General features: G+C 33.4%; 2 protein-coding genes across 2 annotated transcripts; one reads left to right on the top strand and one right to left on the bottom strand.

Moving 5' to 3' along the window:
* On the top strand, window positions 6,194–7,095 carry LOC109363595 (the record flags this gene model as incomplete). Its single annotated transcript, XM_019609850.1, has 1 exon — window positions 6,194–7,095. A coding segment is annotated over one exon (606 nt), but the record flags the coding sequence as incomplete, so codon positions are not given.
* LOC109325829 (remorin-like) lies at window positions 7,442–11,618 on the bottom strand. The gene is made up of 5 exons (XM_019558406.1): window positions 11,322–11,618; window positions 9,610–9,657; window positions 9,207–9,294; window positions 8,862–8,943; window positions 7,442–7,825 (listed from the first exon to the last, which is right to left on the bottom strand). The coding sequence occupies exons 1-5, from the start codon at window positions 11,506–11,508 to the stop codon at window positions 7,631–7,633; spliced, it is 600 nt and encodes a 199-aa protein (XP_019413951.1). The 5' UTR covers window positions 11,509–11,618; the 3' UTR covers window positions 7,442–7,630.

The raw sequence follows: 22,869 nt of genomic DNA on the forward strand, positions 1-22,869 counted from the left end.
GGTAACTTTTTCTTGTAGAACATCAAGCCAATTGTGTTCAACCCCTGGTTTGATACAAAAGTTATTATTATCATAATAGAATGTTTGATTCAAAAAGTAGGTTGCGCAATGTAATTTTGTTCGAAGTTTCTTATCTCATCTTTGCTTTATAACTCTTGTATAAGGCTTATACAAAAACTTTCTATTCATGAACACACTTTTAATTGTTATTCTTGCTCTACACATCCCATCATACACGTTAGGTAGAGAAGACATTTCATCAATAATTCTTAACAAGCGGATAAGTGGAGCTACAATATTGACAATAATTGCACAATCATTCCAAAATCCATTATCCATCACAACCTCCACAAATCTATTTGCTTTCCTATCTCTATAATATCTAGAATCAATAAAATCTTTACTAGTGACCAATGCTACAAATAATGTTTGTGCTCATGTGCTCACATGTTCCATTTTTCCAATGTCTCCTAATATCATATTTAGACAATGTGCAACACAAGGAGACTAATAGATAGATGGAAACATCTCATTTAATATAGCTCTTGTGGCTTTATAATGTGCAACAGTGTCTGTAACCAAATGCACAACATTAATTACTCCAATAAACTCAACTAACTCAATAAAAAAATTGCAAAGTGTTTTAACATCTTTAATGACATCAAATGCATCAAAAAATCTCACAAAAGTTACTCCTTTCGGAGAGTACACAAGAAAGTTAATAAACTGTCTATTTCTTTAGTCTTGCCAACCAGGAGCCATATTGGTTCAACTAGTTTCTTTCCAAAAATTCTCAAAGATCTCAACTAACAAATTGACCTCCTTCTTCATTTCATGCAACAAATTAGACCTAATAGCATAATAACCAGGACCTTTATAACCAGAACCAATTGCGAAAATTGCATCTATCTTAGGTTGATAGTAAAATGAATTTGCAAAATTAAATGAAATGCAACAATCATAAAAGAATCGAGCAACTAGAAAACCAGCCTTATAAATAGCATTTTTACCTGCAAAGCCCATTTTGATTGAGGGTTGAGCTCCTAGAGTAGTTCTTGGAGCATATAAATTGTTGATGATATGATTTGATCTTTTATTTGAGGTCTCTTTTTCTTTACCCTTGAATTTAGTCAGTATTGGTGGAATCATATTTCCTTCGTGATGGACAACATTTTCCTCATATGGATCTTCTTCCTCTTGAGTTCGATTAGTCCCTCTTTTTCTACTACCACTAACTTGATTCAAGTGTTCTCTTAGTCATTACTTAACATCAAAAGGTAATGAATAAAAAGGTAGAACATATCCTTTTTGTCCCACAAGATGTTTTTTACTTCAATGTATTCCTCCACCTTTGTAACATTTTGAGCAATATAAATATTTTATGGTTCTATTTCCTTCATCATCTTCTAGTAATTGACATTGGTCCCATGTTGAGTCTGATTTTGTTCTAATAGACTGAGTACTAGGAGCTACTGCTTGAGTTGTATTTAGAGAACTTGTAGATGATATCATACATACAATTAAATATGCATGCAAAGAATGTAATATATTTGAAACGATTAAGTAGAGCATGTAATTTTTAGAAAATAAGAGACTATCAAAACAAACTAATAATTCAATGCACTAATAATTTTACATTGCACTAATAAAACTAGTAATTTTGATACAAAAAAGTCCCACAAAACCATAAACCAAAGACTAACAAAATAAATTCCTATGCAACTAATAAATCCCACAAAACTAGAAAACATACTCTACGACATTCCTCTACAATGGAAGACACTGACGATGAGCAACGATGTACTACTGAACTTATACGTTGTTTGAAACTCATATGTTGATGTTGAGTGTTTTTTGACGTGACCACTTGTTTTTTACTTCGGTAACTGGGTTTTAGTTTTTAGGTTTTTTATTTTATTTTATTAAGTGGTAGTTGGCCTGCCTGGTCTAACTCACCGGATTGTTCTGGGTTAACCCAGTCCAACCCAGGTGGATTGAATTACAAACGGCCCATAACGAATCTATATGTTGGGCGGTCTATTGGCCAAGACGTGACCATTCGTGCTGTTAGGCGATGGTTGGATCATCAGGTCTGGTCCTAATAACACCGCCTTTAACGATATCAGATGCATCAATGAATCTCATAAAAGTTATTCCTTTCCAAGATTTCATAAGAAAATTAATAAGTTGTGTATTTCTTTGATCTTGCCAACCATTAGCCATGATGGTTTCCATTTTCTTTCCAAAGATCTCAACTAGTTCCTCGACCTCCTTCTTCATTGCATACAAAAAATTAGATTTAAGGGTATAATAACAAGGACCTTTACAACCAGGACTAATTGTGGCAATTGCATCTATCATAAGTTGAAAGTAAACTGAATTTGAACTATTGAACACAATGCAACAATCATAAAAGAATTGAACAGTTGCCATATCATCCTTATGAATAGCATCTTCACCTACAAATCCCACTCCGATTAGGGTTGAGCTCCTAAAGTAGTTCTTGGAGTAAAGTACATATTGTTTGTCTTACCCTTGCCTTTAGTTGATATTGGTGGAGTTATATTTTCTTTATTTTGCATAGCATTTTCCTCATATAGAGCTTCTTCCCCTCAAATTTGATTAATTTCAATTTTTATACTACCACTAACTTCATTCAAGTGTTCTTTTAATTGATGCTTAAGATAAAAGAGACTCGAAGATAGGCTATAATATCTCTCTTTTCTCCAACAAGATGTTATTTAATTTGATGTATTCCTCCACCCTTGTAACATTTTGAACACTATAAACATTTTATAATTCTCTTTCCATCAACACCTTGCAGTAATTAACAATGATCTCATGTCAGTTTAGATTTTGCTATAACAAATTGAGTAGTATAAGTTACTGCTTGAGTCATATTTGGAGAACTTATATATGATGTCATCTATGAAATTATAACAATTTATCAACATTAATGCAAACAATATACCAACACCAATCATTAAAAATTTAACATATCTACTAGACTAACAATTTAACATTGTTAACACAAACAGTTCGAAAGCACTGATATAAGTGATAAAGGTAACTATGTATTTCATGATTGCTGCTACTTTATTATCAAAGTCAATTCTATTTTTAATGGATTCTATTCTTATAATAAGCAAAGTTACTCTATATCATTTTTTCATTGAATAAAATAGAAACTAATTAAGCAGTAGAAATTAGAAACTAACCGATGGCGATGAGTAATGCAATGACCAGAGATGGTTTAGCGCGACGGCGACAGACGACAATTGTGAGTGTGAGCCATGGTTCTCTTGATAGCTAGATTGTCTATCTTTTGATTGTGACTTTGTGTCCAACTTTCGTGACCTTTCTCTCCCTCTTATTTTCTAATTTAGGATTTTATGCTTTTTTTAATTAGTAATTGGATCGACCAGTCTAACCAATCAGGATATTCCGGTCTAACTTGGTTATACTAGATTTTATAAGGTCAAATGCGGCCAAAAAGAAGTCCCGGTCTATTGGGTGGTACGGGACCGAACGTACTGTCAGGCAATAGACGGACCATTCAATCTAGCCCTCACAACCTTGCTTTTTTGGACATCGTATGTTTTTCCAAAGTTTAGAGGATACACTTAGTATTTTTTATATATTTATCCTCAATTCATTTATATTCATCTACAACTCCATTGATTTTATTCAATTTTTCCATGTTTTTTCCTCTAACCCTCATCTTTTTTCTCCTACTTTCTCTTTCAATTTCTTTTCTCATTTTTTTCTATTTCGATTTTTATGTTTTGTTATTTAGTACTTTTTGGGATAATATTTGATACTCATAATATGATCATATCGTTGAACATTATAAAAAAGACTTGAATATTAGAAGCAACTTGTAGAAGGAATTGAATCCTGCAATGATATGTCATATCATTAGATGTTCAATTGAGCTTAATTGAAAAGCCATCATATCACTTTTAGATCAAACTTCTCATCATCATTATACTAAAATTGTGTTGCAGAATTTAGAAGCAATTTTCCTTCTTTGTATGATGCAAAATGATTATTTGTGGAAGTGAATAAATAAATAGAGAATAGTACAAGAAAGATACCAAGATTTTAATGTATAAAAACCTCACGCTATGGTGGATATCAACTATCTCACCTACTATCTACGTTGCTCTTCTCACTTTCTTGTTCATCTCTTCCTCACAAGTTCCCTTTTATACAGCGAAGGGGGGGAAGGTTTCATCATAAAGATATAGTATAGGATTAATTCTTATCATACTTTCAAGACACCTTGAAAATGTTGCTCCAACTTTCTTAGTTGGAATTTGGTAGTATTTAAGAGTCAATGAGTAATTCCAAGATTTTGGAATAACCATCATTGAATGTATTTAATGGATCATCTATCAAGGTTAATTAGTCATGTTCTCCCATCAATTATGAAGGATTTCAAAAAAATCTCCCTCTTACTGAATTCATTAAGGATTATCACCAGTCATGCACCTCTACAACTAATTGTTAGCTTCTTCACTCAAACTTCCTTAGTAAACATGTCAGACCAGTTGTCATCTATATGAATTTTTTCTAGATGCAACTCATGATCCTCTAAAGAATTTCATATCCAATTATAGCAATAATTAATGTGCTTTGTCCATGAATGGAATGAGGATTCTTAGCTAGGTAGATTACACTTTAGTTGTCACATTGCAAAACATATCTTTATTAATCATAACCCATTTACTGCAAGATACTTTTCATGTATTTTATTTCTTTGTCAACTATAGATGTTGAAATCTACTCTGATATAGTTCTTGATAATGCATCACGTCTTTGTAACTTGGATTGCCAAGACGTAGCCTCCTGTAAAGGTAGTTAGGTAACTTGATTTAGGCTTTCTAGAATCTAAGGATTTGTTTTGCAAGACCCAAGTCTTTCATGGCAACAGATTTGCTTAAAGCATTCTTCAAACCAAGAATCTTGGTTTTTTCTTACTAAATGATTAACATATCATCGACATATAATAGAAGGATAATAAAGTTTCCATCTTCATACTTTTTTGATGAATACACAATGGTTACCATTTGTCTTCTTGAAACTGTGCTTGGTCATGAAGGATTCAAACCTCTTATACCACTCCTTGGGTACTTGCTTCAGACTATACAAACTCTTCTTCAGAAAACACACTATGTGTTCCTTGCATGTTCTTCATAACATTGTGGTTGTTCCTATATATTTCTTCTTTTATGTCTCTATGTAGGAAAGTTGTTTTGACATCAAGTTTTTCAATTTCTAAGTCTAGGCTAACTGCTAGACCCAAGGCTACTCTTATTGAGGAATACTTCACCATTGGTGAGGATATCTCATCATCAACAACTCCTTTATTATGATTGCATCCTTCCATGACAATAAGAGCTTATACCTTGGTCTCGAGCTCCCTTCTTCAATTTTAAGCTTATTAACCCCTTTTTCAAGGCTTTTCTACCTTGGGCAGCACCACTAGATCATAAGTCTAGTTCTCATGCAAGGCTTTCATCTCATCTTCCATGACTTTGATACATTCTTCTTTCTCAATTGCATGCTTATATTATGAGAAGTTTTGAGGTTGACCATTGTCTGTTTATGTGATGTAATCTTCTTCGGGATATTTTGAAGAAGGTGTTCTGCCTCTTTCAGAGTACCCCAGTTTAATTTATATCTAATGCTCTAGTGGCTCAAATTCTTGATGTATTTATGTGTTTGTCATCATTTCATCATGGTCGGATTATTCATTAATTTGGCCGAGTTTTGTCTGTTGTGTGTGAGCAGGATCTACATGTAGGTTTATATGTTGAGGATCTATCAAGGACACTCCTTTCAATTACCCTTAAAATAAAAGGTGTACTAATCTATGGTTAAGGACATATGTTCACGATACTATGAAAGTTAAGTTTTCATAAAGAAGTGGTATATTCAATATCTTTACTTAAGTTTTCATTTGGACACATTTGAAAAAACTGAAAATAAAATTATCCATTATGCTTTCAGAACCACTTGTATTGTGACCAATGAAAGAACCTTTTAGACTCTCAATAGATGGTGATAATAGTTACCATTCAATGGGGCTCCAATTATTATCTATGAAATTTCAGTGCATTTATATCTATCAATAAATGCATGTCTTTTTTCTCCAATGCAACTTTAACAGTTTTCATTTAAATGAACAATTCAACACAGATGGGCTGCAATATCCTCTCAACTAAGTGGAAGAACAGACAATGAAATCAATAATTTAAGGAACACACATTTGAAGAAACGTCTCATAAGAACGGGATTTGACCCTCAGACTCATTTGCCAATGGCCTATTCATGTTACCAAGTTGGCAAGGCACATGCACCATCTGTTTCCACCCACCACATGGCACAGTGGGAAAGTGCAAGACTTGAAGCTGACGCTAGACAATCAAGGGACTCATCTTTGTTCAACAGTGATCCTAATTCATTTGTTGATGGCAACAAAAATGATGCGGACTATTTTCTCCGGATATGGAACTCTGAAGTTGGAGAATTGTTTCGATGTGTTCGCAAACACGATGACTTAACTCGTCCTATTTCTCCAAGATCATCTTCAAATATTTGTGGTTCAATGTCTGCTATTACAATAGAGTTAGCAGACAATGTGAAAGATGATTTGGAGTGGAGAAATTCTGATTCAGAAAGTGCTAATGACTTAGAAAATTCATCAGACGCTGCATTGCAGGTCTTGTTGGATTTTCCTATAAACAATGACATGAGCTTCTTACAAGAAAGCTCTTTTACTTTCCCCCTTTAGGGCATGTTATGACTAAATTCGGCAATGGAAAATATTTTTGTGCACAATGTAGTGCGATACTTTTCAGAATAGAGGGCAATAGTACCGGTACATTGTGTTATAAACCTGTAAAGTGTCGCAAAATTGTGGCACTATAGTGTATAGCACAATGCTGAGTTCTGCCATGTAGTTTTTGGTTGGCTATTTTTGTAGACTTTGAGTCAATGAAGAAGTATGACAAGATGACTTGGTAATTGGCTGAATATATATAGCTGATATTATATGTTAGGATTTACTTGGATCATTAAATGTTATTTACACATATATACTAATGTTTTTTATATGCTACACCAGATTTAGTTTCAAGTGTTGTTATTTTGTTTATCTGCTTTCTCACAAGTAACAATGCTTCTAATTTTTATTTTTAAGCTACACTATTTCCTTCTGATCTTATGCTGTTGAATTATTTCTATAGTTCCATATGTGCCATTATATTTTAGACTTTTACTACTTGCAAAATAATGTAAAGCAATAAGACATGAGCATTGATTGTTGAGAATGATTATTGCTATGGCATTTAAACAATTAAAATGTCTTTATTATCCAAAAAGAGAAGAGGGTCCTTTTAATAATGAAGAGAGAGAAACTCTATACATGATTGTTAAGAGTGAGATTCTCTTGATAAAAAAATAAACAAACAGCATATAACACTTCAACTAAGCCAAAAGATATACAAGCTGTATGCCACAAACTTAATGTTTTTTCTTTGGATTACTTTTCTTACACACAAAAACAACATTCATAAACAAACAATAAATGATATAGACACAATTTTGATTATTACTATGAAATTTAAAAGCATCCAATGTGCTTCTTTGGAGTGGTTCCAGTTGCACGAAATTTTGCAGCCAATTCCTCTGCCTTGAGAAGTTCTTCACCACGCTTGGCTTCAACCATTGCCCTCTTCTCTTCTGCTTCCTTGTGAACCAAGGCTATCTTGTTTTTCATTTTTTCACCATATTCTGCTTTCTTTTTCTCAAGTTGTTCCTGCTCAGGACTCAAGTGTTATATATATAGTAATAAAATAAAACTTAGGGATGCTATGTTTTTTAATTGAATGTATATCTTTTGGCTTAGTTGAATGAGTACTGACTTTAGCAACAACTTTTGGCTTTATAAAGAAGAGTACTGACTCTACTTAAGCAAACATTTAACATGCTTACCCAAGACAATCATGCACCTTGAAATGGATTAGTTCATTACCCAAAAGTGAGGGATACCCTTAATAGTACCAAAAAAACGTTTTAACATGATGTACATATAACACTCATAACATTGCTGCACTCAATTTACCTGTCACAGTAAAATCTGTTCTTAACCATCTTCACAGTTCATGATTTTAAGTTATCTTTTGAAGGGTAAGAAAGAAAAGGGGTCCTCAGTGGAGAATCCATTTATAACTTCTGCAATCATGTTCTGCATTTCTTTACAAACACTATATTGTAATGTTTAACAAAAAGAGATAGTAGAACACATCTTAGGATATGGCAAAATTTTGTCAATTGAAAATATTCGTACATCTACTCTCCTCACCCTACTAAGTGGGATCTCGTGCACTGAGCCACCCTTTTTAAAGGATTAATACCTTCCTTACTGAAGTTTCTTATTCAGTTAGTAAAAGCATATTATATTCTTAACATGGTAAGATTTAACTTAGGGATGCTATAGGTATTTGATACCATTTGACAAAATTAAAAGCATAATTGGATTAAAAGTTCCAAATGTCTGTAAGAATAATAAAAAGTAAAGAAAAAGGAATTTATTAGCTCCAAAATCAACATTTTTTTGGCTGTCAACAGAGTCATATTGTGATGTACCTTTAATTCAATGTAAGAAGGACAACACAAACCTTGACTTATCCTAACTGTGAAGTAATTATTATATTGTTTAGACTTTAGAAATTAGAACTTTGAAAAGGGTGTGCTTCTCTGAGTGTTGTGCCAACATGCATTATGATGTCAAGCATAATAGAAAAGCAATGCCATCATGTAAATGACTAACTTAATAACAGGTTAAGTATTACCTCAATTTTTCTCAGCTCAGCTTCAAGATTTGCTTTCTTGCTGTTTTCCCAAGCAGCAACAGCAGAGAGCTGCTTTTGAGCTCTGTTAACAGATCACAATAACTTTATACGAATACAGAACATAAAGACAGATAAAACATAACTTTTGATAGACACTTTAAATCTGTAAAAACATTGTTCCATATGAAAGGTTGGGACATGAAAAGATTAACGTGTCATACAAACTGTATCAACACATTAACTTTTTGATGGATTTTTCTAATTTGTAAGTGTTGTTTTTGCAATGTAAGTTGGTTTTGTGCCTACAATTGCAAACTGCAAAATGGTATTAAAACATTGTCTTACTTATTCTCTGCCTTGGATTTTTCACTTTCTTCCCATGCCTTTACATAAGACAATTTTTTCTCTTTCTCTACTTCTGCAAGAGCAATATCTGGAGACCACATGAATACATAAGTCATTTGCTTAGGTAGAAACATTGATTGCAGGACAATCATGATCATCTCTAAAAATGATATACATGCAAAGATAGAGATGACTCAGCTAGAAATCCCTGCATATATTTGGAATTTGTCTATAGAATAGTTGGTACAGAAACCATATAAGGTCTGAAAATGGCTCATACGAGTTTTTGCTATAACCAAAGGTATCCCGGAATTAATCCATTTTGGGTACAACAGGACCTTGAAATAATTATAAGTTAAGAAACAAAAATGTAAACTGAAATATGAGATAAGTCAGCACTAACCTCTATCAAGGGATCCTTTCTTATGTACAGGTACAGGATCTGGTATCTCTATAAACCAAAAGAAAAATGGTAAGTAAATGCAATGAGATATCCATGATAATTACATGAAGTGGAGAAAGTAGTCATATCATATTACATTAAAACCAACTAAGTAGAAGACTTCATGCACTTGTTCAACTATTACATCCAATATTATATTCAACTAAGGTGTTGCAATTAGGAACTTTAAATATACATCTTATGACTATTTTGTATATATGTAGTTATTTCATTCCATGATTGGTTAAAACAATCAAGTCTATCCATCTGGTATTAGACTATTGAATGTGATACATATATAAGTGATGTAGCTGCCATAATCCGCTTAAAAGAAAATAATGTTTAGAATAAGGTAAATATATAAAGAATTCAGGCATCCTTTAATTATTGGATTTTAATTAGTTTGCGTGTCATATATGGAGGAAATAAAAGATACAACTATTTAGCCTTGGAAAGTCTTACAATAACTTTTCCAATAAATCACACCATCATTTGCAGATAGGACAAACAACTTTCTTCGCAAGTCACATGGGGAACAAAATTATATTTTATGAGAACGTGGAGGGCCTAATTTGAATCTCTTTAATGGGACAGGGAGATATTATTGATTGATGTATATAACAAGAAATCATGTGTAATATGCCTCTATGGTAGAATATTGATAGGCTATACAAGTATAATAAATAAAGAGTTTAATATTTATGTACCATTCATTGTAAAAAAAGTTACATGGTTAATATATTATTTATACATCACTTTCATAATATGATGATGACTGACATAAGTAATATAATATGATGATGTGTTGATATTATAAAAAACTTTTACTTATATATACATTAAATTCATAAATAAATACATAAATTTATTACTGGAGTATATATACAGTTAGGTAGAAGGGTAGATAAGAATCTATGCGGCAATAATAAGCATTAATGAAAGAGAGAACTAACTTTTGCAAGTGAAATACTCTATTTATGAAACTAAACCATGATTGTAACTACATGGTTACCCTATTTAGAAGAGAAGGCACATACTAATAGAAAGTTTGCTGATCTAGCAATTGAAAGGCATGCTTACAAGATTATTGTTCAGACTTAAAAACTAGGAAACATAGCCCTAAAATAAGTAAGCTACGAGGGGGAAATAAACGGAACAAAGAAAATGGAAAATCATAAAAATCCAGTAAAAATATCTGATGAAAGAGAAAACATGATAATAAACTTAAAAACAGAAAGGTGGGGAAAACCCTTCAATAATGTGAATAATATTAAACTAGGCAACAAGCCTTGTATTGAATGGTAACTAATAGAAACTAAGAGTTATTTTCCATGTTACAAAACTTTCTCAGCAACCAAACAGAAATTGAAAAACAATCACAACATCACACTCTAGATTCTAGAGTAGTTTGAAATAACTAAAACAAGACAAAGTCATAAATCAATCATCAATCATAGCTAGAATTTTGATGAAAACCCAAAAATATTTTCCTGGAAAAGAAAATATTAATTAAAACACAAATTAAGTTACAAGGTAATTGATTAATTAAAACCATAAACTAAACAAATCTATTATATAAACTATCAAGCTTGTCAATCATGAACAAGTTGAGATTTTGAAAGCAACCCATAATTTCTAGGAAACAAAAGTTTCAAAATTTGAAAACAACTCACTCTCTTTCTCAACAACAACAAGAGCCTTGGTTTCCTCTACCGGCACCACCGGTGCCGTTGGAACCACCGCTTTCTCATCAACAACGACGGCAAGAGGTAAAGCCTCAGCCAGAGGAGGCTGAGGGTCCACCGCCGGAGCCGTGGCCAGAGACGGAGCAGTTTCAGGTTTGGTTTGGAGCTCCGTCATAGCTTTGAATGAAGAGACAGAGACAACAACGTTATACCAGAAAAAACAATGAAGGTGTATGTAGCAATGTTACGTTTAGTTAAAGAGCGTGGTGTAGGTGTGGGTTTGAATTTAAAGGTGTAACGAGGAATCTTGTGTGAGCACAATGATGATTTTTGTGACCGTTGATTAAGGGGATGTGGTTTGATCGTAGGGTGAGAATGAAGTGCCGACAGGTAATGGAAAAGGAAAAGTGCCACGTGGCATGGTGAGAAGCATTACTATTTGTATAATTGTATTGCATGGAGCGGAAGATTATATTGATTGGAGGCATGGGAAAGTATTATTGAGAGTGAACGTGAAGGTGGCACTGGCAGTCTTCTTATTCGGTCGGTGGGGTCTAAACTCCCAATTAGATTTCGTTGATGTGGGACCACTCTTCTCAAGATTTTTTAGCAGCAAGTTACAAGTTACTAGTGATTATATATAGCCAATTGGATCTATGACTTATGAAGATCATGTCCTCATATTAATTAGACATTACTGATTAATATAAAATATTTGTTTTTATTTTTATAATTTTTTTCATTTAAATAGTATTTTTAATTGGTTAAGATAGGAAATAAAAACAGGTTTAAGGACAATAATTTGTGTTCATATATAATATGTTAAGATAGGAAATAAAAACAGGTTTAAGGACAATAATTTGTGTTCATATATAAAATGTTACTCAATCTAATGTTTTGGTGGGCAAAATAATGAAGAAAAAAAATCCAAGGATTTACTTCATTTGATAGTAAAAAAACTAATGATTTCTAGATGGATTGAGGTAGGGCTGACAATGAACCGAATCAACTCAGTATTCGTGTGAAACTCAATTCGTTATTTAGCTCGATAAACTTAGTTCATGAACCAAATGAGCTGAATTTGAGCTGAAAATTGAGCTCATGAAATAAACGAGTCAAACTTGAGTTGGATATAGTTCGACTCGTTTTGTTCAAAACTAATTTTTAATTTTATTATGACTATACATTATTTTTTATATTTATTGTTATTATATATATAAACAATATTATATTTACATATATAAAACTTTTTTGAAGTATTTTTTCAAAAATTTAATTAATTATTTGAGTTGTCCAAATGAACCATTCAAACTGAACCGAACAGTTCTTGAACTTTAACCGAACCGAACTTGAGCTAAAATAATAATTCGTATTGAGCTCGAGTCAAGTTTCGAGCCGAACCAATAATTATCGAGTTGAACCGAGTCAAGCTCTAGTTCGACTCGGTTCGGTTCATTTCCAGCCCTAGAGGTAATTGAAACAAATACTTTGTTTCTAATCTAAACAATTTTTGTATTTATGATAATGATTAATTAGCTTTAAAAATTATACAATTAATGTGAGCTTTTTAGATTTTAAAATATGATAACATGAACAAAATTTAGGGTGATATACCTAATCAATTTTTTGGGTGCTTACTTATAGCTATTATATAAAATATAATTAATTAATAGAAAGTGTAAATGAATAAGTTATAATAGTTCTCTATAGAATTGACAAGTGAAAAGAATTAAGTAGTTTAGGTTTGAATTTTGATTGTTTTGATTGTTATTGATTTGTTTGTAACTTTCTTAATAAGGCTATGTTGAGCTTTTAGTTATGACTTTAAAACAAGATAATTATCATCTCTAGCAAGAAACAAAATTTTTATTTTTATTTGGGTTAGACATATTATTTTATAAGTTACAACTCCCTATAAAATAAGAATAATATTTACTTTCTCTATACAATGACAAACATCATTCTTATTCTTATTTGGGTTCCATAACATACCTCTCACTTTTATATTTTACAATATTTAACAAATTATTAAGAATAATTACTTATTTATTAATAAATCAAAAATTGCTATAATTTATTATAAATAAATTATAACTAAAGATATAAATTTTTTTGTTGTGAATTATAAAAATAAATTACGTGCGCATGAATAAATAAAACAAAATATTACATTAATTAAAATACACTAAAAATAATTTCAAAATATAACAGAAATTACAAAATTGTAAATTAAAAGATAAATAAAATGTATATCTTTGATAAAGTACATTACAACACATAAATGACATCATCTCTCCTTATCTCTCCTTAGAAAGAACTGTTCTTATTTAAGAACAAAACTCAAGAAATAAGAATATTAAAATGTAAAGTATAATAAAAATCTTCTTATTTTATTAAGAACAATCACACACTAAGTTTGCTTTCACCAATTAATATATAAATATATACTTACATATATACATTTACAATTTTATGTATATTTTTTCATTTTTAAATAATAAATATATCTCATTCTGTCATTGAATTACAAGTCTATATTTAAGAAAAAATCAAATATAAATTAGTATAACATGTCATTGAACTTATTTGACCAATTCAACTTTAAAAATTAAAAATATGGTTGGAAATAAGTTGAGCAACTTAAAAGTAGTTGAAGATTTACTTTATTATAGCTTGATGTGCTTATTACATGAATCAAATGTAATCAATTTCATGTGAAAATTCAACCCATTAATTTAAGGAGTTCAACTTGAACATAGTAAGACTCCACTACTCAGGTTTATAAAACAACTCGATTATATATAAATGCTACATGTAATCTACACATATTCATATACATATAGGGCATATTTAATTAAATAAACAATCAACACTTGTATTAACGGATTCAACCAATCAAACTAATAATTTGAACTAAACCCTTCATAAACTTCTCACTCAATTCTTATCATACTAAATTTAGGTCGGACTTGTCTCCAGCATTGTTAATCAATGTTACATTATAAATTCATATCAATTGCAAAGATTAATTATATTAAGGGAGTGGGAGGATGGCTGAGAAAGTAACTAGTGGAAATATTTTAAATAAATTAGATTTACTAATATTTTATATAAATTAGATTTACTAATATTTTTACTCATTTATAAATATTTATTAATATTTTCATTTTTGTAAATTTAATATAATTAAACTACCTTTTTTATAGACAACTATTTTTCATCTTACTTTTCTTATATTTACTAGGTTTTGACAGGTACTATATTAACTCATATTTTTTTAATTCAAAAAATTAACTTCCATAAATAAAATTATATATACTAATTTTTTTTTAAAAATTAAAAAATATATAACATTTTTATGACTAGTGATAATTGATTTAATTTTAAAAATAATATGATCTAAATTAAAAATATAAATTATTAATAAGAATAAAATATTAGTAAGCTTATTTGTGTCGTATAAGTGTCAATCATATTTATTAAACTAATGCCTTAATTTAATAAATTATTATGAGTGATAATATAAGTTTAATTTAAAAATATAATATAATATAATATAAGATGAAAATACAATTTTTTAATAAGATAAAAAATTACATCTAACTATTACTTCCTCTATAATAGTAAGTATAGATATTTAATTTTATAACAAAATTGTTAATTTGATCTATGTGATATATATAAAAATATTTTGTTAATATGTAGAAAATTTATTTTAATCATTTATAAAGCTCGAGAGAATTTGTCGTCTGCTGCTGTCAGCCAGATTAGTGCGCACTAAAATTTGGTTTGGTTTTTTTTATGAACTATCCTTTTGGCATATAATTCTTTTATCATCTATATTTTGAATTAAACCTAGTAATTTTAATATTATATAAAATTTATCAAAATATTGGCCACTCTGACGTCTTCCCATGTATCTTTTATATGAAGCAATTTCTTGCGACCAAAAATTATATAGTACAACTAAGGAAAAACAAATATGTAACACATAATTAATTGAAAATAAATATTATCTACCGAAAATAATTCACAGTAAGAATTTGTCAATTCCATTAACTATCCAAACTTGAATGGATCATCTCTATAAATGAAGTGACAAATCAATGAAAAACTAAAAAAAATCTAACATGTTTAATACATCTATTCTTTTAAGTAATAGAATAATATGTTTATCATTAAAAATATAAGGAAATTGATATATTTGCCTCTCCATTTAAAAGAGATATCCTTATTCTTCACAACAGAGACAATGTTTGTTAATTTTATGAGGAAAACTTACATAAAAACACATATAACACATCATATTTAGAGATTAGTGTATTTAATGTGTTAACAAAATTTAGTTGGTTATCTCCACGTACATACTTGCAAATCTTTCTCTAATTTGATTAACTATGCAATGCCTAATCATCAAGTCATTCACCACTAGAGATAATAAACTAATTATGGCGTTTCTTGTCAGCAATATATACATGCATGCACGTTAAAGTTACGTTGAAGTAATACTTGATATAGATTAAATAGATTTGTATTTATTCAACCACCCCATAACTTTTTTAAATAATACATACAGAAGCAGTAGCTATATTTTGTAGCTAGAATATTAAAGGAGAAATTGATAGATCATTCATCTATTATTAAAAATTAAAGAGTAAGAAATTTATTTTATATTTCATTAATTGAATGAATTTATAAATTTAATTGATGAAAGAATAATATTGAATGAATTATTTACAAAGTGGCTATAATGAAAGCTAAAAACTAACTAGGCTAACAACCAAAACTAATTAATCAACTATAAAAAGTAAATAAGTATAAACTAATTATTATATTAATATAATATCAATCCAAAATAACAAAATATATTTCAACACTTCCCTTAAGTTGAATAGTAAATGTTGATAACTCTCAGTTTAAATAAAATATGATTTAATAGAGAAGAGCTTAAAATCTTGTATCAACGATATTGGAGATGTGGAACTTGATGGATACACACTATTGAAGCTCTAGAGTTTGGAACTGTGAACCCTACTTCAATTTGTCTAAGTAAAATAGGAAGATTTTAACATCGGAAAATAAATACTAGAAAAGGCTGAGAAATTGTTGTCTGCGTGTGATAAGCTTAAAATTAAAAGTAATGATGTTGATCATCAAGAACCAACATAATAGAAAAAAGATCAAACAATATCTTGGTTTAATGCCAAAAGAATGAGAGAAATCTTGAATATGATAAATAACAAGAGAAAAATACTTGTTCAAAATAACAAGAGAAAAATATGATGAAATGAACAATATTTGCTCAAGAATAACAAGAGAAGAATATGATGAAATATGAACAATATTTGCTCAAGAATAACAAAAGAATAATATGATGAAATATGCGCAATTTTTTGCTTCAAGAATAACAAGGGAAATATGATAAAATATGAATAATATTTGCTCAAGAATAATTAGAGAATAATATGATAAAATATGAACATGCTCAAAAATAACAAGAAAAAAATAAGGGCAATATTTACTTCAAGAATATGAAGATGAATTGAAAGAAGGGAGTGTAAAGGTTTGGATCATTCTTTACAAGAATGCATTGAATTATAATTTTGAATATGGAGTTGGAATGTATAGATGTCTCTTTATGAAATTGATAGTTGAATTGATGATAAGCCAGATGATAATACGCACAAAATCTTACCAATCAGGAGCAGCTGCCTCCATAACCCAGGAGAGAAGATTCCTCATAAATGAATATGCTACAAAATGAGAAGAATCAAAGACAGTAGAAAAAGAAAGGGTGATGAAGACATAAGAAAATGAAAGATATAATTATATTTTCATGATACCATATTAGAAATTAAAGAACAAGAAAATAATTGTGTATTTTATTGATTGACTGAATTGATGAATTGAATTCTTGAATGAATGATATTTAATGGACTATTTACAAAGTTACAATGGAGATCTTATATAAAAGCAAACAAAACCAACTAACCTAACAACCAAACTAACTAATCAACCATAAAAGGTAGGTGAATTTAAACGAACAATTACTCCAAGACAATATTAACCAAAAATAATAAAATATATTTCAATATCTATGAGTGTGATGTGAACCCCAAAGAGCCTAGCCTTGATTATGATGGTCTTGAAGGCATAAGTGGTCCTATGACTAGGGCTAGGGCAAAAAGGGCTCAAATGCCATTGGACAACTCATAGGGTTGATCCATGATGGTGAGCCAAAAATAGCCCAAAGGGGTTTAAATATGCTTAGTAGCATCTTGGTCCATGGTTCTAACCGAGCCAAAGACGGATCAGGCCACGCGCATGATACAGACCACGGGTCTGGCACATGCGCCAAATTTGACTCTGACATGGAGCCAGGTGCATCAGGCATGGAACCTGACCGAGTTGAGGTCCCTAGCGCACCAAGTGTTGAACTAGGCGCTAGGTCAATCTGGCCTGGCCAGGAAATATGACCGAGGCGCATGCGCCTAGTGTGCCGCATCAGGCATTGGGCGTAGCCTAACCGAGTCAGGCCTAGCCAATTTAGTTAGTATTGAGCATTTTTTATTTTGATAATTAATGTGTGGGCTAATTTTTGTTCAACACTTAGTTAATTTATTTTAAGTATTTTGATCATAAATCTACCCATAAATAATGTCCAGTTTGAAAAATGGCTCGTGGAAGACCAAGTTAAGCCTAAAAGTGTAGCCGACACTTTAATGCTTGGACCAACTTTCATTTTTCATGAACCAAAGTCATTATAACTTAGTCTATTATTATTTGGAAGGTAAATAAAGACTATTGTAGCCGTTGGAGGAGGATTGCTCGAGGGGAATCAAAATATGACTGTGGAGGGGTTAATGGAGCATTTATGGTGCTTAAACACCTTGTCTGGACCATTGGAGCTTAATTCACCTGGGCACATTTCATCCAGGGGAATCCTAAGTCACTTTCAGAGCTATTGGAGCAAATATGCTCGTGTGAAATTAACATGTGCCCGTTGGAGACCTTAATTGTGCATTAATGGTGCATTATGGACATGTTCTAGCCGTTGGCAGCCTAATAACTTGCACCAACGACATCCTAAGCTATTTAGTGCATGATCTCTCATCATTCAGCCGAGGGAAATTACTTCCTTAACAAAGGGAATCCAATGCCAAGCATAAGTGCATCCGAGGACCATTAAGAAGACCATAACTTCAACATGTGCCGAATTGGAGGTCAAACAAGAATCCTATGAAGCTCATCAAGCCTAGCCATGAGTATTAAGGAGTCATCAAGTCTCATTCACCCTGTGACTTAATTGTGGGCCTTGCACTTAAGAGGAAATGAAATCCTATGCTCTTCACATAACAATTGTGGCATCCAAGGCATCCTAGGCATAAGTCATTATGTTTGTCTTTCAATTGTAATAAAGCACACGAAACATATGTTCTAATTTCTTTACCAACCGAATGTAGTCTAGTTTAGGAATAGATTCATTTGGCTCATGGTATCCTATGTTAGATTACCATTCATTAGCCTTACTATCTTAATGTTAGCCAACCGTGGAAGCCTAGTGGATTGCCTATAAATGTAAGACTTTTGCAAGGGAATACACAAGTTAAGTTAAGTTGAATTCTTTGTGAATTAAGGATTAAATCCTTGTGAGAGTATTCTCCAAACCTTCTTGGCTGAACCAAGATTAGAAGTTCTTATCAAGAACCAAGTTCTTGTGGCGAGCATCACTTTGGCTTATTAACACCTCAAGTGTTGTGGCGCCTTCACCTCAAATCTAATCCATATTCTTTTATCCAAATTTCATATTTCTGCTGCCTACTTTATTCTAAAAAGCTCTAGTCAACCGTGAGCTTAGTCAAGCACCAACCAAGATAGATCGATCAAGAGCCTTTTATCCAAGAGGTTCACATCAGAGTGTCATGTAGAATTACGTTGGTTTTCTTTAAAATATTATATCCACTATCTACTCACAATTAATTTTAGATTTAATATAATTGATAAATGATTCTATCATGTAGTTAAGTATGTTATTAGAGTTTTGAGATATGTTTTATATATGAATAAGCTTTGTTCTTTAGTGTTGATCGGATATGACTGGAATTGAGAAACTGGTTTAGTAGCTTGCTTCGTGGGATTGGTTGGAACAGAGCTTTGACCCACTAGTGGAGGTATCTGAAAAGGTTCTCCGAAAATCTAGTTAGTGTGAGACTTAATGAGAGTGACTGAGAGTAAATATGAGAGAGATGAGAGTAGAGAGTAATGAATGCGAGTAATAAATGATACTTCTTGTATAAGAGCCTTCTATTTATAGAGTTTGGGATGGTTGATATGACATCTAAGCATTGGTTGGTTGTATTTCAGGAGATACGATAGGAGTATAGTAGGCGTATATTAGGCTGTCCTTTACCATCCTACAAGCCTACTACTATTGATATGTCTTGGGTAGGTAGGATTTGTAGGTGACATTGCAAGTGGAATGTCAACAACACATTAATGATGAGTCAGAGGTACATTAATGGTGCTTGCAGAGGTGCACTAATGATACTTGCAGTAAGTCTTGTTCGGAGATGGCCGATTAGGGAATGGAATATTTTGGAAGAGTATCCATCTGGTTTACCTGAGGCATAATGGTTTCCCCCAATCTAGAAGTATGGCCGAAAGTTGGGTTTGATGGTAGACTCAGAATGTTTGGGAGGCTACTAAGGGCTATATGGCGACCATTATGGGTAGTTTTTTTTTTCTGGATTCATTGACTGGGGTCAACTTGTGGGTTTTGGACTGACCATGCAAGTAGCTCCTAGGCATAGGGGTAGGTCATGATAATGGTCTGCCCTTGACCGACACGTGGAGGGTCGGCAACGCTTCATATGGGGACCTCGAGTGTTCAAATGATGCGCAGTTCATTTTAGATTCATTGCTTTGGTTTCTGGGCCATTGTTGGATTATCCTGAAGTGGTTTTGAACAGATAGGAGGAGCCCTTGAATTGGGCCTCAGGGGAAGCCTGTGTCCAACTCTTTTCCTATAAATAGGGGCTCATCCCCTTCAATATATTTCACTTTGCTTTCTAAAAAGAATCTTTCTTGTCGAGACTGCATTGCTTCTGAGTCCGGCTAATCATCCTTTCTATTTCTTCCAGAGTTTCCGACTTGCAATACTCGACAATTTCTTTTCCTTTTTGTTTCTTGTATTAGATTATTTCTGGTCTGACTATGTTCAGCGAGGAGTCTAGTTCTGATTAGGTGGAGATCTTGTCCGGGCCTCCACCCATTTTGACTATGCTGGTCTCTTGTCACTATTGGCGATCTCGTCTCACTTGTGCCCTGGGTAATTATCGGTCTTCATGGAGGCGACCGAGAAAACTCTCATTTTCGGCCTTATTACATAATTTGAGGAGGAAAAAGGCCGAAAGTGGCATTGTTGTGATGGACTGGGTAGCTTTCTAGGAGAAGTGGCATCCGGTCTTGTATGACATGTCTAGTTTGGAGTCTAACGCTTCTTTTAGTGACAATCTGATACTGAGGAAGAATTTTGATGACCATACTGATTAGTTCACCATCCTAGAGTGTATAGAGGACCCCAACTCTAGATATTGGTGGGTTGACCGTGAAGTCCTGGGTACTCCTACTTTCTTTGCCCTACCTAGGCGTCCTGTTGTGGACATGCTTACTCGTCCAGCGAACGACATCCTCTGTTATGCCCCTAATGATCAAGAAATGGTCTGCCAAAATACACTCCTTGAAAATCAAAATCGGTGGAGTTTTTATATGTACGAGTATGTTTGCTGGCAGATTGGGGTGAGGATCCCCTTTGAAGGGTTGTACATTGAGGCGTTGCAACATCTCCAGGTTGCCCCTTCCTAACTGCATCCAAATTGTTGGGGCTATCCGGGCGTTCAATATTTTTTGTGAGGTCATGGAGCGACCTTGCACCAACCGGTTGTTTTTCTGGATGTTCCGGGTGGCCCATAGTACAAATAAAGACGAGAACAAGGAAGGTCACCGGGGATAAACGTCTCTTCAATCCAGGAATGGTCGTGCTCTCTTCCATCCTTTTGAAGGATCCGTGAAGAATTGGAAGGCTGACTTTTTCCAGATGGAGGCTTGAGGATCTCGCCATACCTGGTTGTTCGGCCCCGATGGCCGACCCCTCTTCCCATTTTCTTGGAATGAAGGCATTCATCAAAAGCCCGCCGACTCCTTCAGTTTCTCTTACAAACAACTGGATGACCGGGAAAAGGAGGTGGCAGATGAGATGCTAGCCTGGATTGAGGAGGGGAGGGCCATCGAGTGTTATGGGCTCGTCTAGGGTGACCAAGCATTTAAGGAATCGGTCGGTAGGTATCCGACCGTAGGTATTTTTATATATTTTTGTGATTAATATATTTAGTGTCCGACATTTCCTTGTCTTTTTTCAGTAGCATCTATGGGCGACCAGGTGGATTGGAGCAGACTCCTGAAACGGGCTGCACATAAGAGGAAGGATGTTGAGGCCAAGGCACAACTCACCATCCCGTTCTGAAGGCTCGTCTAGGGGGTTGCCACCCCTCAGAGGGAAGGCATGCATCCTACTGATTCGGGGGAGACTCCCCTCTCCCATCCCGAACCCACCCCTACCATTCTCTCTAGGTCGACCCCGTGACAGTCGGTCGACCTGACCGCCAAGGAACCTACTCATGCTAACATTGTTGAAGTGGATGCAACACGCCAAAAGAGGCTTGGGAAGGACAAGGTTGCTGGAGCGAGTAAGTGAAAGTTAACTCTTGCCAAGGCGAGATATAGCTACAACTTCTCGAAGGCAGTTGAGCAGTCCTTGATCAACCCGACGATCTGGGAGACAATGGACAACATGCCTTTGGCTGAGTTGCTAAGGGGGACTCTAGAGGTTGGAGTCTTGGCTGCTTCAATGGCTAAGTATCTCGAGGGTGAAAGAGTGCTTGCCACCTAGGTCGATGAAGAAGCTCTAGCCAACATTCAAGAGCAGCATTTAAGCGAGCTTCATGAACTCAAAGAGAAACATGCTGAAGCACTGAAGAGATTGGAGGGGCATAATATAGCTACGGGTGAGCAACTCTCCGTCGTGTTACTCCAATTCAAGGATGCCCGGGAGGTTGCCTTATCAGCCTAGGAGAACTTGGGAACCACCTAATGGGAATTGACCTCCCTTGCTGGCCGCCTCGAGAAGATTGAAGAGGAGAAACTAACTTCAACTTGGGGACAAGTTGAAGCTATCGAAAGGTCGGGAGGAGTCGGCCCGAGCTGAAGTTGCACAGGTGGGCAAGGAGGTGGCCGAATTGAAGGTGGCCTTTCTAAAGTGGAGGATGAAGTTGACGCGGTGGCTAATGCGGGCTGGCATAATGCTTTTCCCAAGTCCACTTAGTCTTCCCAAATTTTGAATGGTCCTGAATGCGGATGGATGCCAGGGTCACCCTTGAGGGCGAGTTGGTTGCCGATGAAGATGATGGCTCTGTCACGATTCCTGTTTCGACTAGGGGTGGTGGGGAAGCTTGATTGTTTATTTCTCCCTTTTTTCTTT

The sequence above is a fragment of the Lupinus angustifolius genome, chromosome LG13, assembly GCF_001865875.1.
Source record: "Lupinus angustifolius cultivar Tanjil chromosome LG13, LupAngTanjil_v1.0, whole genome shotgun sequence".
Classification (NCBI taxonomy): Eukaryota; Viridiplantae; Streptophyta; class Magnoliopsida; order Fabales; family Fabaceae; genus Lupinus; species Lupinus angustifolius.